At 45.1% G+C, this 14,558-nt stretch overlaps 1 protein-coding gene and 1 long non-coding RNA gene across 2 annotated transcripts in view; one reads left to right on the top strand and one right to left on the bottom strand.

Annotated features, from left to right (window-relative positions):
* LIMD1 (LIM domain containing 1) overlaps positions 1 to 3,040 on the bottom strand; it is a 43,599-nt gene extending 40,559 nt beyond the window's left edge. Inside the window, exons 1-2 of the mRNA XM_035129428.3 lie at positions 2,707 to 3,040; positions 206 to 2,030 (exon numbers count right to left, since the gene is read on the bottom strand). Coding sequence (XP_034985319.1) covers positions 206 to 1,664 — 1,459 coding nt within the window. The 5' untranslated portion in view covers positions 1,665 to 2,030; positions 2,707 to 3,040. The remainder of the gene's footprint in view (positions 1 to 205; positions 2,031 to 2,706) is intronic.
* Positions 3,007 to 5,922, top strand: LOC148684205 (uncharacterized). The gene is made up of 2 exons (XR_015946404.1): positions 3,007 to 3,341; positions 5,637 to 5,922. It is a non-coding gene; the product is annotated as an uncharacterized LOC148684205 (long non-coding RNA).
* The last annotated feature ends 8,636 nt before the right edge of the window (positions 5,923 to 14,558 follow it).

Below are 14,558 nucleotides of genomic sequence, written 5' to 3'. Positions count from 1 at the left end.
GCTTATCATTTTCTACTGAAGTTTTTATATTAAAATTGCAGCTTTCGGTAAACATAATTTGAAAAGTATTAGCTGCTCCCCATGATTACTGACGCTGAAAAGAACAAAAGAAATATGCCTGCAGGTGCAAATACTGTAGCATTTATCAATGAACATATAAATAAAAATCCAATGTGTTGTTAAGTGTAAAAACATATATACCTACCAAAGTAGTCAGCCTTTGGACAAACATCCATCTCCTGCTCCAGGCGCTGGGTAAGAGCTTCTAATTTTAATTCAGCTGTGGATGGTCCCTGTTCCTGTTGAGGAAGGAGTGTCTGGCAGGGTAGCTTTATTTTTGCAGAAGCGGTGGTTTCTTGGTGATCAGAGTCATGCCGCAGAGTGCCGGTGCCCTCTTTAAAAGGAGATTTCGGAACATCAGAAATCATCGGCCCATGAGATGTTGAGCAGATGGAGTTCTGCTCGGGACTCATGCCAGACCCAGCACAATTGAGCCTGTGATTTTGACCGTGGACTACAAAATGACCTGTTGGTTTCGGGTGACTGTTAGTTTGCTGATAATCTACACTTGGAGGCAGGGGAGCAGGGAGGAGGCCGGAAACTGAAGGCTGAGTACTGTCACTATGTCTCGACTGAATATTGCCATTGCTTTTGCTTGGAGTACCAGAAGTCCACAATTCCATGCCACAGCTTGGGTTAAAATCATCAGATCGATTGGAAGGGCGTGCAGAGAATGACGGAGACCTCTGCTGCGAATATTCCGCAGGCAACTCATCACCAAACCCAGTGGAAGAGGTTAACGGGGTACAGGCCTTAGAGAAAGACGATCTCGGGCAACCTGGATTCGGCTCATAGCTTTGGCTAAGCCCTGAGCCTTCGCCACTGCTTTCCTGACTTCCATACCCACTTTCTGAAGACCTGTAGGAGTTCCGTGGCTGCTGGTATGAATGGAGATCTGCTTGAAGTTTCGTAGGACTTCTCTGCAATGACTCGTCATGATTAACGTTGGACCATAAATGGGGGCCCATGCTGGATTTCAGGCTGGAAAACTTGCCAGCATCTCTTCCCCAACTTTGAAGGCTTGCCCGGTTATCACTGTTATTGGGCTCCTCGTGAGAAAGAGAACAAAAAGATGTCTTAGGATGACATGGGTTCAGTTGACCTGCTCTCTGATAACTATGTCCTCCAGAAATGTCTGAACCCCCAAGACTTTCACTGTATCCATAATCATCGCTGGACCGCTTGTCATCTTGGTATAACTTTGCTCGCTCTCCATCAGCATGTGCTTGGGGCTGGTTTGGGAAGGCAAGTTGATGACCTGCACACACTGTTGACGGTGTAGCCAGAGGGGGCTTTGCTATATTTTCTCCTGAATGCAGTTTATTTGTTCCTGCAGTGCTTCTAGCCACAGGATGGCCTGGGAGCTGATGCTGAATGCCAAAACCAGCCCCACCATTTGTACCCCCTGATTCCTCTTGTTCTCGCTGTTTCTGAAGGTGAATTTTGGCCATTTTTGTAGCAAAAACCCTCCTCGTTTCTTCAAATTCTGGGTTGTTCCCAACCGCTTTGTCGACTCGGAAGAGCCCATCTTTGGAGGCTTCATACATATTGAGATCTTCTATAAATTTACTTGCCTCCAAACCCAGGTCATCGTATTTGTCCATTTTGCAAAGATTCACTTGTGCCTACAAACAAGCACCAAGAGGATGGAAAAACCAAAGCGATGGTATTTTACGTGCTTAAGTCAGCTCAAGATTTCCACTCATCAACCAAAGGGGCTATTTAAGGGATCCAAAACATCCCATGTAAAACGTAATTAATATTTTTTATGAGAAAAAGTAGAAAAACAACAATAATGCAGGTCCCCAAACCTGTTCTTAAAACGTTTCCTCTTCCTCAAGTCATACAAAATAACTTTAAGTGCAGAGGGTATCCCCCAAAAAATGGCAAGATCCAATTCTTTGTGCTTTTAATCTGACAGAAATGTTTCTTCAGGCTTCCCAGGCTTTTATTCACTTTGGTGGAAAATACTGAAATAATAAATAGAGGACAAAACGGGTGTTTTAGCACAAATCTCACCAAAACTTAAGCATTCTCTCCCCTGCTACAGCCAGAGGAAATTATCTCTTGGGCTAACCTTGGGGGCAGACAAACTGTAGGTCAGCTGAGCAAGTGTTATTTGGGTCAGGTCAGGGTGGTGCAAGTAAGTTTCTAAACGGAGGATCTCTCGCGTATGCTTTTAGTTAAGATTCCTGCATTGCAGGGGGTTGGACTAGATGACCCTGGCGGTGGGGGGTCCCTTCCAACCTTGCGAGACTCTAGGGTTCCCACGGGGTCGCCGCGCGTGGAGTAAACAGGAAAAGCCCTCCAAGCAATGCCCAGAGGAAACAGGAGCAGCTTCAGGGAAGCCGCGCGCAGGTTCCTATCCACTGAGGAGGAAGGAAGGAAACGCGCGCTTTCCAGATTCCGGCCCCGCCAAAGCAGAGGGGAAACCTTCGCCACTCCTTCGCCGCCCACCCACCCGACTAGAACTTGGAAAAGGAGATTTCTCTCCTCGCCACCCCGCCTTCCTCAAGAATGTCCCCCTCCTTCCCGCTCCCTCTGGGGGAAAGAGGCCACTTGGAGCAGCGCGCGCAAACTTTTTACGCGCGGCTGTTCTGCTTGCTTGCTAGTTTGCGCGCACCCTTTGCCGCCTGACTCACTCACCCGAGGGCGGACTCCGCCTGCTCTGGGGGGGAGACGAGCTCTCGCCTTCCTTCTCCCCCGACGAAAAGTTCTCGCGGCTAAGCTAGCGGGGAGGACGGCTGCTTCTCCTTCGCCAAGGGCCGTGCGGCGCCGACGCTCGCCCTTGCTCTCCGCGCAACCGCGAGGTTTCCTTCCTCCCTTCCGAGGCGCCGCTCTTTTCGGGCCGCCGAGGCACTTCGGCCTCCTCCTCTTCCCTTTCTCGCTTGCTCGACAACCCCTCGCCTTCCCGTGCCAGGCTAGAGGAGGAGGAGGGAGGAGCCGAGGCCGGCGGGGAGGAGTTGCGAACAGGTCTTTGCAACGTGGTTGAAAGGGAAAGAGAGAGGGAGACCCGGGTTAGTCAGCGCTGGATCTGGAGCGGGACCAAAACCGCCCTGCTCTCCTCCCAGCGCTTGCAGCCTCCAGCCTCGGGTGATTTACTCTGAGCCTGCACGGAAAACGGTTCTCAGTGCCCGTCCGGAAATACTATCAGTAGTCCCTGCATGGGTGGCGCTTCTGTCTTCAAAACAACCCTGCCAGGTAGTCCGGGCTGAATGGCGGTGCCTGTCTCGCTGTCAGGGCCGCTGGCCTTTTGACACTTAACTCAGTGGTTCTCCAAGGTATCTTTCCAAAATGAGAGCAAGAGCATCAAGTGATAACTGTAGACAGTCCCAGAACAATGCCAGGAGTTGTTTCTGTTTTTCAATGTATTTCTTATCAATAATAATAATTTAAAAATTGGTGTGGCGCAAGCATATATTTATTATATAAATAAATAAAGATCTGATTTGCATCCTATGCCATTTTAAAATGTGTTTTTTGTGGGGGGGCTATTGGGTTGTTGTTTTTATTTTTATTATGTATTTTTTGGTTTTATATCTTTATTTTATTCTGCGAACTGCCCTGAAACCCCTGGGTTTAGGGCGGTTTCTAAATTAAATAAATAATATTCCAAAAGTTTGGCCCAGAGAACAAAATTTGAGAACCACTGCACTAACAAGGCGCTGCTTTTGAGCACATGCAACGGGGTTTTTATGGGTGCAGAATTAGTTGCACTGACTTCCAAATCCAAAAGGGAAGGGTGTTTTGTTTTGTTTTTCCCCAGCTGGAGCTCACCGGAGCTCAGCTCCAGCACCCCTCAGTTGAGTGCCATTGCCTTTCTGAGAGAACACCTCTTTTTCTAGAAAAATAGCCCTGCAAAAGGGTATAGGTGAATGTGATGCTAAGGACCAAGACCAAGATGAAGGTCCACCAGGGTCGCGTGTTGACCATGCTGTTGTGGGCAACATGACACCCACCAGGAGCAACACATATTGTTCATGGAGTGTGAAGAGACAATAGTCTCTCTTTTGGAAGTCCCTGGGGCATATGTTGCCCAGAGACCATCCAAGTCATGCCCCCTGACCCTAGGTCAGAAATTATAATTCACACTGCTTCAGTTTACAGTAATTAGTAAAGCTTTCATTCCTTAAAACACAAGCAGGGACCCTTGAGCCTATGAACCAAGTTAAGAATTGGCCCACAGGCCCCAACTTGGCCTATGAGGTCATTTTTTCATAACTGCTCACCTGCCCTACAGCTGATGTCATTGATATGTGACTTCAGGTGTGGGGCAGATAGAGACATGGATGCAAAGGAACAGCTAGGAACCTCTTGATTGTTCCCTGCCCAAAATGGGAACCCTAATACAGCTGTTCCCACTAGGGCTTGCTGCCAGCACAAATATATGTTTTTACTTATAATAAAAATATAATGCTAAATCAGTAAAAAGATCTCCATGTGCTTTATGTAAATCCAGCAAAAATACAAACAAATCATTTAATATTTTCCCAAAAAGCTATAGATTAAAACAAAGCGCAAATCACAAAACAGAGAATTTTCATTTGCCCAACCAAGACTTGAATATGCCAAACCAAGCTCTCAGTATGACAGCCCTGAATCTGTCCGTGTTTACCTATTATTTCTACAGTAACTTTAAGTAGAAAAAGTTTTCTATAGGTTTTTCCTCGAAAGCTGTATAGGCAGGTCATTAAAGCTGCAATTCTATAGTCACATATGAAGCTGAGTCCCCTTAGTCAAAGGGACTTAGTTCTGGGTAGACAGGTACAGGATTGTACTGAAATATCCACATTTTACATACTAGGGAACCGTGAGCATTACTTGTGCAAAGCTGAGCAGAGATTTGAATGACTAGGTCATCTACGTTCTCATTATTCTTTTGGCTGGTTCCCATATCCCCTTGTACTTTTATTTTTATGTTGTTCCATGTCATGGACATGACATTTTGCCAGGTACAAAGCGTCGGACAAAATGTTCAGAATGCATTCCGTCTATAGTAAGAAAGCCCTGTGTTTCCCTCGCATTCTGTCTACATGCTTGATTCCCTAGTGGCTAGAGAACAGCTTCTCTCTCTCTGTCTCATGACAGTAGAACTCATAGATACCCAATGAAACCGAATGTTGGAATATTCAGGGTAGATAAAAGAATGTACTTATTCAGACTTATTCAAACAGCATAGTCAAACTGCGGAACTCTCTTCCCCAGGAGGCAATGATGGCCACCAACTTTGATGGCTTTAAAACAGGATTAGAAAAATTTGTGGAGGTTATCAATACCCAGCATGATTCAGAGCGGGCCCCTTCCTTGCCCCCATGACACCCTTTGATTCTCAGTTCAACCATCAACTAAGGTTGGTTTGATCCCCGCTCTGCCTTGTTCCTGATGCAAATCTTCACTCATTCCTTCTTCCCTGGAGAAGGCACCATATTGTGGTTCGCCTCAGGTGCCAAAATGTATTGGGCTGGTGCTGGGACCAACACTAAGAGTATATTGCATTGACAATGCCATATATTGCATTGGGCTGATTCCATGTGCATGTTCATTATGATTGATGCATCCTTTATCAATTTCTGCAGAAATGAAATCACTCTAACAGATTTCCATCTGAGTCAGCTCATATGCACAACATCAGGTAACCGAGGAAAGGAAGGGACAAGAAATTAACAGCTCCAGTCTAACCATGTCTACTCAGAAGTCAGTCCTGTTGAATTGCATGGAGCTTACTCCAAGGTAAATTGAGTTAGGGTTGCAGCCAGAGCTGTAATCCAAAACATATGTGGTATATATGCATGTCTGAATTGATCCTGTCATGTCCAGATGATGAAACTGTGCTTTGAGAAATAAAGCAAGTATTTCCTTCAATATATAGCAAATTATGAGTGTGCTCTGTGTGCAAAGATGCTTGTTTATTTTTCCCATCTTTACTGTTTTTAGCCTCAAGCATGCAATTTCTTCTAACACCTTGCCACCCCTTCCCTTGAGCAACTTGTTCCAAGAAATCACAACACAAAATTTATCTTGCACCTGCCCTGCCCTTCCACCTATCCAGTCTGCTTTCTTACCTCCATCTTGCCCATTTCTGCATCTCCTGCTCCCTAGGCTCTAATTCCTGTTTACCTGACAGCCAGCCCACACATACCGGTAGCCGCACCTCCTGCCTCTGGGTCAGTGTTAGAAACAGAGATATGAAAGCAAGGAGCTAAACGGCACCTTAAACCTAAATTATGGGCGCAACAACGGAATGTCTAGGCACACTTTTTTATAACAAGAATACAAAGCTGAAAATGAATGAACTGCAGCTAAAATATTATGTTCATTTTTCACATGGCCCAGTCCTTCCCCTGCCCACCCCTCCTAATATTCTTAAGCGGGTCTCTTCTCCAGTCTTCAGCTGGAAGTGGGGAGGCAGGAAAAGGTCCTCCTTTCCTTTCACTCTGCAGTTTTAATCTGAAATCTTAGGTGCCCAGAGCTCAGAAACTGCTCGCACTAATGTTGCAAAATGCACCTAGAACAATGGGAGTTTTGAACATTGCTCTGGACTGCAGGTCCCGCCCCCCCCCCAGCTTCTTGCTCACAAAACAGCAAACTAAGAGAGAGAAGGGGTGCCACTCATTTGTCATCTGGCACAGAGCCCCCTTTTCCTTGGTTCTCTTAATGGTCCACCCTGCTAGGCGATCCACTTGTTAGAATTATAGGCATCAGAAACCTGGCACCCACAAACCCGTAATAGTATTAATGAATGCTGCTAGAGTGCGCAATGCTGCAACCATTGTAATTTATTATTTATTGACAGAATAAGCATGGAATGCATGTTCCAGCCACAGTTGAGCCCATTATTTCAATCATTATCTTTGTTATTTTAATTTGTTGGTGTGTTTTCTTTCTTTCTTTCTTTCATGACCTTGATCCCCCCTCCCGCCCGCCCGCCCATGACATACTAATGACTTAAATAAATAAAAATAAAAATTATCAGGACTTCTACAGGTTTCGGGTGTGGCTCATGGTGGCCCCTAACCACACAAATTATTGGAAAATCTTCATGCTGACCCACCAAGAGACTTCCTGTTGTATGTGTTTACTTCGTTGGGCAGAGAGATTATATTGCCAGGCACTCAAATACACAGTGGCTCAGCCAATTTGCATTTGGCAATAAAAGGCTTCTATTGAGAAACCGGTTCTTCCCCAAAAGCAGCAGGACTAATGCCACAGACTGAGGGATTTCTTCAATTAGGCACATAAAAAAAACAACTAAGCAAGCAGTAGAGTGATTACACATTCTTTTTTTCTTTTCTTACTCCGAAACAACTAAAAATAAGGAAGGGAAAGCAAGCTTCTTCCATAAGCGGAATGCCTTCTCCTCCACCCCCGCCACCCTCCGAACGCTCAGGAAACACTTTTCTTTTTCCCTGCCACAAAACCCGAACAGAGGATCTTTACATTTCTGAGGAGAACAGGGGCATGTCATGGTTTAAAAATAGCTACCATCAGGGCACACAAAAAGTCAAATCAGATGAAAAATGGAGATCCTGTCTCTTGAGCTTCCTTTTATAAAACAGCAGGAAGGACTGGGGGGCAGGGGGGGCTGGGACCATAGCTCAAGGGAAGAGGGGCTAAATCTTATGCTCTCAGTGCAGTTTTCTTGAGGTGAATTGCTGTTGCCACCCCACAAATAGGTACCTGCTCAATTTGGTAATGTACAGAGGTACAAAACACAGGTGGTGGCTCAAACAGGGCAAATAGCAGCAGTCGAGGGGAAGTGGTGGGTTGCATCCAACTAAGTTTTACTCAGAGCAGACTTATCAAAATCAGCAGGCTGAAAGTCAGCCATGTCCGTTGATCCAGGTGGGTTTGAGTAAAACTTAGGGCTCATCCAGACTTCCGCCTGCCCTGCCGCTTTCCCTTGGGAAAACTTGCTGTTTACCACTGAACCAGAGCAAACCACAACCGGGTTTTCTCCGGTTTGGTGTTTGCTTCATTTTAGCGCTAAATATCGGGTTTTCTGGGGGAAAACGGTGGGCCAAAGACAAAACAGCATGGTAAAGGTAAAAAGGTAAAGGACCCCTGGACAGTTAAAGTCCAGTCAAATGTGACTATGAGGTTGAGGCGCTCGTCTCGCTTTCAGGCCAAGGGTGCCGGCGTTTGTCCACAGACAGCTTTCCGGGTCATGTGGTCAGCATGTCTAAACCGCTACTGGCACAATGGAACACTGTGACAGAAACCAGAGTGCATGGAAACGGCATTTACCTTCTCGCCGCAGCAGTACCTATTTATCTACTTGCACTGGTATGCTTTCGAATTGCTAGGTTGGCAAGAGCTGGGACAGAAGAATGTGGGGGTTCAAACCGCCGACGTTCAGATCGGCAAGAGGCTCAGTGGTTTAGACCACAGCGCCACCCGCATCCTAAAACTGCATGGACCCATGCCTAGAAAGTGCAGAACGAGCAGAAAGCCACTTGGAACGATGCGGAAGTGTGGAACACAGAACAAGCGGAAGTGTGGACGAGCTACCCAATTTATAACAGCAAAATGACATGTGGGGAAAGGATAAAAACCCTTCCCTCCCAATCCTCTCCCTCATGACTATTTTTTTTCTAAATTACCTTTCAATCATCAGTAGGGCCTCCAATTGTAATCCAGTCTCTTTTCTAGTCTGTCTTATAGATACACTAAGCATGTGACATGAGGTCACGCAGGTGTGTATTACAGTATTTTTACTTTGATATTTAATTTTGGTTTTGCTTGTTCTGTTATGGACTATTTATAGCCTTTTCTACGGGAGTGGTTGCCGAAAGCAAAAGACTAAGCCTCATGAGGAATGGTTGAAGGAGCTGGGTATGTTTATGTTAGCAAGATTTAATATGTTTCCCTCTATGATGGTAAGAGGAAGGTATTTAGCTCTTCCAAAATCTGATCGTTTCTGTAAATGTCGTAAGAATGAACTTGATACATTGGACCATATCTTTTTCTCCTGTAATCACGGCACTAATGCTAGAAAGCGATTGTTAAATGCTTTACAAATGGATACATCAACCTCTACATTACCAACTATTCAAATATTATTATCTGACAGTAACGATAAAAATCACTTTAATAGTGGCTGAGTTTTTATGCTCAGTCCATGCAGAAATACTAAGTCACTATAAAGAGGATTAGGGGAGCTTAATCAAATAGTAATGTGGAATTGATATATTGTTTCAATTACGGTAACATATATTTTACCTTGTTGAGTTTATAATTTAAATATTTTATTTATAATCTGTTCTGAAATTGTCAGGTCTGTTATGCCTAATAAAGGTTATTGAATTGGAGCTGGGTATGTTTAGCCTGGAAAAGAGGAGACTGAGGGGAGATGTGAAAGATACCTTCAAATATCTCAAGGTTGTCACTTGGAAGAGGGAACGAGCTTGTTTTCTCCAGCTCTGGAGGGTAGGACTCAAACCAATGGCTTCAAGTTGCAAGAAAGGAGATTCCGATTAATCATCAAGAACTTTCTGACAAGAAGAGCTGTTTGACAGTGGAATGGTCTCACTCAGAAGGTTTTTAAGCAGAGGTTGGATGGCCATCTGTCATGAATGCTTTAGCTGAGATTTCTGCATTGCAGGGGGCTGAACTAGATGGCCCTTAGGGTCCCTTCCAACTCTACAATGCTATAAACAACTACCTGACGTTTAGAAGACATCAGAAGGCAGCCCTGTTTAGAGAAGTTTTTAATGTTTGATGTTTTACCGCTTTTAAAAATTATTAATATTCTGTTGGGAGCCACCCAGAGTGGCTGGGGAAACCCAGCCAGATAGGCGGGGTATAAATAATAAATTGTTGTTGTTGTTGTTGTTGTTGTTAGATGGGTCCTATCCAATGGTGGCTTTGCCTTTATTGCACCCAGCTTCTCCTCTAACCACCCTTCATCCCACCTGAAAGGCTGCGGGAACTCCCCAGAAGAGACTGGGATAGAGGACAAAGGGCAGTGGTTGGAAAGAGGGATCAGGGAAAACCAGGTCCCCAGATTTTGTCTCTCCACATCACCCTCTCCTGAGGCTGAGAAGTGCTTTCTGCTAAGGCTAAGGCACCATGGATACATACAACAACCCAACTGCGTAGTACCTTGCAAAGAGCTTGGGTGAGCCCAGTGGAATGCTTAACTTTGTCAACTTTGAACTGTTAATGCTCATCCTTGTTGTATCGCAAAATGATACTCTGCTCCCGTTCAGAAGCAGGTTGTCAAAGCATGACAAGCTGTTGATCAAGGAAAACAAGCCTGAAGCTTCACGCTTCCTTAGATGCTGGCCCGGTGTTGAATGTATGGACCGATAGTCACCTGGTTAAAATTGAAGTTTTGAATCAGGATTTTTGGCACATTCCAGCCAAAGCAAAAGCAGCCTCAGGAAAGGCTGATCTGGAGTGACAAGGGCTGCAGGCTATGCATCTTTAACCCTTCCCTTTCCTCAGGTTTCTCCCATCTAAAGCATCTCCACTGGGCCTTTGCTACATATCTCTGCACGTAACATATAAATGCTTAGAGGAGGTAAGCCCTTTTAATTTGCATTTAGATCAACAGGAAAGTTCTGCTTTTCATTAAATTAAACATTGCATGAATTCTGCTTTTTAAAAAGGGGTGCTTAATGCTGCTATGTTTATTTTCAAGGAAATGTAACTGTGGGGCCCCAATCCAGCATGCCCCCCCCCCGGTTCTGGATAGATTCCCTGCTGAATATCTCCCCCACCCCACCCCACCCCTCCCCAATTGCTGTTCATTCCTGGCACATTTGCAGCCAGAATTGTCAGTGGGAAACCTGAGTGAGATCGGTGCTGGATCATGTCCCCATGGCTATTATTCCTTTAAAAGAAAAGTGTCATGCTTTTAAAAAATGTATTTGTGAATGAGTCCCCCATTGAACATAATGGGACACCTTCTGTGTAAGCATACATAGGACCAGGTTGCATGCCTGCCCCATTGAAATTAGCAGACCTTTAAATGTTTCGTTTTAGTTAGGTGGTGCCTAGCATTAATTGAATTGCAAACTGCCTTGGCTTGCTGGAAGGGTCACATTACACAATTTGCCGCACCTCGAAACAACGAATAACCACCACCCACACACACACACACAAAAAAACCCCTTGGCTTCTTGTAGAATCATTTCCTCTATTTGTGTATTTGCTTTGAATCATTATCCACTTTACACATCTCTTCCCCCCCCCACCTTCTCTCCATCTGACATATCATGCGGACAGAACTTTAATGAGTAACCTTTGCAAGGTTGCATCACTTGTGTGGAGGAAACAGCCATCTTATTTTCTGTCTCTTGCCAACCCCCCCTTGGCCTTTGTTAACAATGTAAAATACGTTTCCTTCCTGTTCACAAAGGATTAGATCAGCAATGGGTAAAACAATACGTGCACAGACAATACACAAAACACTCCATCGCTTCACATTTGACCTAGAAGTCTGTTTTTAGAGTTTTGCCAGTCTTCCGTCTTTTAGGATGACTGCTTTTAGGATATCGAGAGGGATTCAAGCACTTACCGGATATTTAGGGTTGCACAATTAAAATGTATTATTTCTTATTTTGTAATTATTAAAACTGTCAGTTGCTTTTTATTGCCCAGAGTGTCTTGCAAGCAAACGAAATGTTGCAGGCTTGGATTAAAGGTGCATATTGGAGACTGATCAGGTTGAATGCTATAACAACACATTATCATTATGTGCATGACAGTTTCCAAAGTACAGTGGTACCTCGGAAATCGAACGGAATCCGTTCCGGAAGTCCATTCAGCTTCCAAAACGTTCGGAAACCAAGGTGCGGCTTCCGATTGGCTGCAGGAAGCTCTGATTGGCTGCAGGAAGCTCCTGCAGCCAATCGGAAGCCACAGAAGCCCCATCGGACGTTCAGGTTCCAAAGAACATTCACAAAGCGGAACACTCACTTCTGGGTTTGCAGCGTTCGGGAGCCAAAACGTGTTCAACTCGCAAGGCATTCGGGATCCAAGGTACAACCGTATAGGAGGAAAGATCCCCACCATGAGGAGGTATCAATGCAAAACTCCATGTAGAAAAGAACCATGAGACCAGGTTCCAACATTAAGGCAAGCCAGACTCTTGCTTGTTCCTGGCAGCAATGCAGGAGGAAGAGTGGAATGGGAACTTTCCAGGAGTGTGTACTAGTATGCTGCACATTCACATTAAGCCATCACCTGTTTTTAGCTATGGTTTGGGGGCAGGAAATACCCCCCGACTCTCCCCTCCCTTCTCCACAGCACCGGACGAGCCCCGGTGGCTGCGTACCTGTGCCTTGCGAGCGGCAGGGGCTGGTGGCGGCAGCGGCAGCAGAGGGACAATGAGCCGCACGAAAGGGCTGGCTCCGGACAGGGGCTGCTTAAAATGGCACTTAGCCAACCGCGGCTCAACAAAGCCCAGCCCCCTTCCTCCTCTAGACAGGGCGGAAAGAAGCCAGGAGGAGGGAGGGAGGAGGCGCTGCCACGGTGTGCGTGAGAGGGAGGGAGAGGAGGGGAAATGGCACAGCTCGAATGATCAGAATCCCCATGGCGATTCCCGGACTGTCTGCGGGCCGGATCTAGAAGGCAGTTGGGCCAGATCCGGACCCCAGGCCTTAATTTGCCTACTCATGGTTTAAAGTAAGATGGGAAGTAGACCACTCTTAGGCTTCATTAAAGCAAATAATTTGGACCACTGCTTGGCAGATTGCTCATATCCCCACTACAGAATAAGGGATGCAAAAAGAATTTTAAAAAGAAGCACAGAGTATACAATCCCACTCTGACCTCAAGATGCAACAATCAGAAGCCCTATATCACCTCCCTGCTATTTCTGGCCCTCCTCCTGTTTGTCTCATTCAATCATTTCCCCCCTGATTGCCATAGTGACTAGCTGAAACTTAAATCCTCTTCTGATTAGTGCAACTAATCTATCCGCTCATGTACAGTGGAAATCTACACAAAGCGAGAAAAATAAAAAAGCAAAATAGCCCAAATAAGGATTTAGTTAGTGGGTGGGTGGGTGGAGGGGGCAATATTTTCATTCCAACCTTGAATGAACAAATGTGACCCTTTTCGCAGAGAGGAATTTGAAGAATTTATCTGGTTTCCTGAAGGCCAAGTGATTGCTCTGTCTTCTTAGCTCCAGTTGCCATTGAGACAAAGTGAAATTGTACCTTGGCATACCAAAGGACTCAACATGAATGCATGAGATCGACTTACAAACTCCACCCAAACAACCCCAAAACTTCTCCCTGGCATGTAGTGTGGGGTTGCATGGTTTATGCTGTGGGTGAAGGATTTATTTATCTATAAAAAGCATTTATATACTGCCATCTTGTAAAATTTCAGGGTGTTGCACAACTATACGCGGACAAAAAAATATGAAAAACTATGGGGGGGGGGAAAAGAGTATGAAATAACTCATAAAATGTCTGGCTTCTCAAGAAGATGATAAACAGCTATGGGGTACTCAAGAGAAGACTGAAAGCCATGAGTGAGAGGGTGCCTGTCAAATCACTGGTGAAAGCGTTTTTCACACATGGGATAAACAACATTAAATGCTTAACTTCTGTTTGTTAAAGGAGACAAGTCAGGAGATGAGAAAGGATTTTGTTAGTTTATTTATATTGCTTTCTATTATGTTGCATGGATGTATATTCTGTATTTACTGACGTGCAATTGTTCTTAATTTGTGTGTTGGGGTGGAATTGCTACATTTGTTGCTGTTCATACGATATATGTTATGAGCGGCCTACAAACAAACATACAGTGGTACTTTGGTTCTCGAACGTAATCCGTAATTCTGGCACCCTGGAAACAATAGCCAACAGCCGCATCAGACCGTCGGCTTCTGAAAAACGTTCAAAAACTGGAATGCTTATTTCCAGGTTTTTGGCATTCGGGAGCCAAAATGTTTGAGTACCAAGGCGTTCAAGAACCACTATATTTTGATGGTGGCTTTTTTAAAAGAACGGAATAAAAAGCAAAGGGGTGGATTGCAAAACGAGACGTGAGACCCAAATAAAGCAGATGCCACTGGGCTCTTTGCCATTTATTGCTGCTTATCAAGGCCGCGAAGGAGAGCACCTGACCTGCCCGAAAATCTACAGGAATGTGTGGAGAAACCTCTCCCAGGGACCCTCAATTTCTCTTTTCAAAACTATGGCTTTTCCCCTCCCAAAGAATCCTGTGAACTGTAGTTTGTTACGGGGTGCTGTAAAGTTGTTAGGAGACCCCTATTCCCCTCACAGAACTACAATTCCCAGAGTTCCCTGGTAAGAGGGATTTGGTTGTTAAACCACTCTGGAAATTGCATAGCTCTGTGAGGGGAATAGGGGTAAGGCCTCTTAGCATCCTTCAACTACTGTTCCCAGAATCCTTTTGGGGAAGCCATGGCTGTTTAAAGTGGTATGACACTGTTTTAGAAGCATAGTGCAGATGGGGCTCAAGTTTAACCCCTTATGTGACACAGACCCAATAAATAAACAACAACAACAACAACAATT

Source organism: Zootoca vivipara, chromosome 11 (assembly GCF_965207765.1).
Source record: "Zootoca vivipara chromosome 11, rZooViv2.hap1.1, whole genome shotgun sequence".
Classification (NCBI taxonomy): domain Eukaryota; kingdom Metazoa; phylum Chordata; class Lepidosauria; order Squamata; family Lacertidae; genus Zootoca; species Zootoca vivipara.
This window is presented reverse-complemented; position numbering and strand designations above follow the sequence as displayed.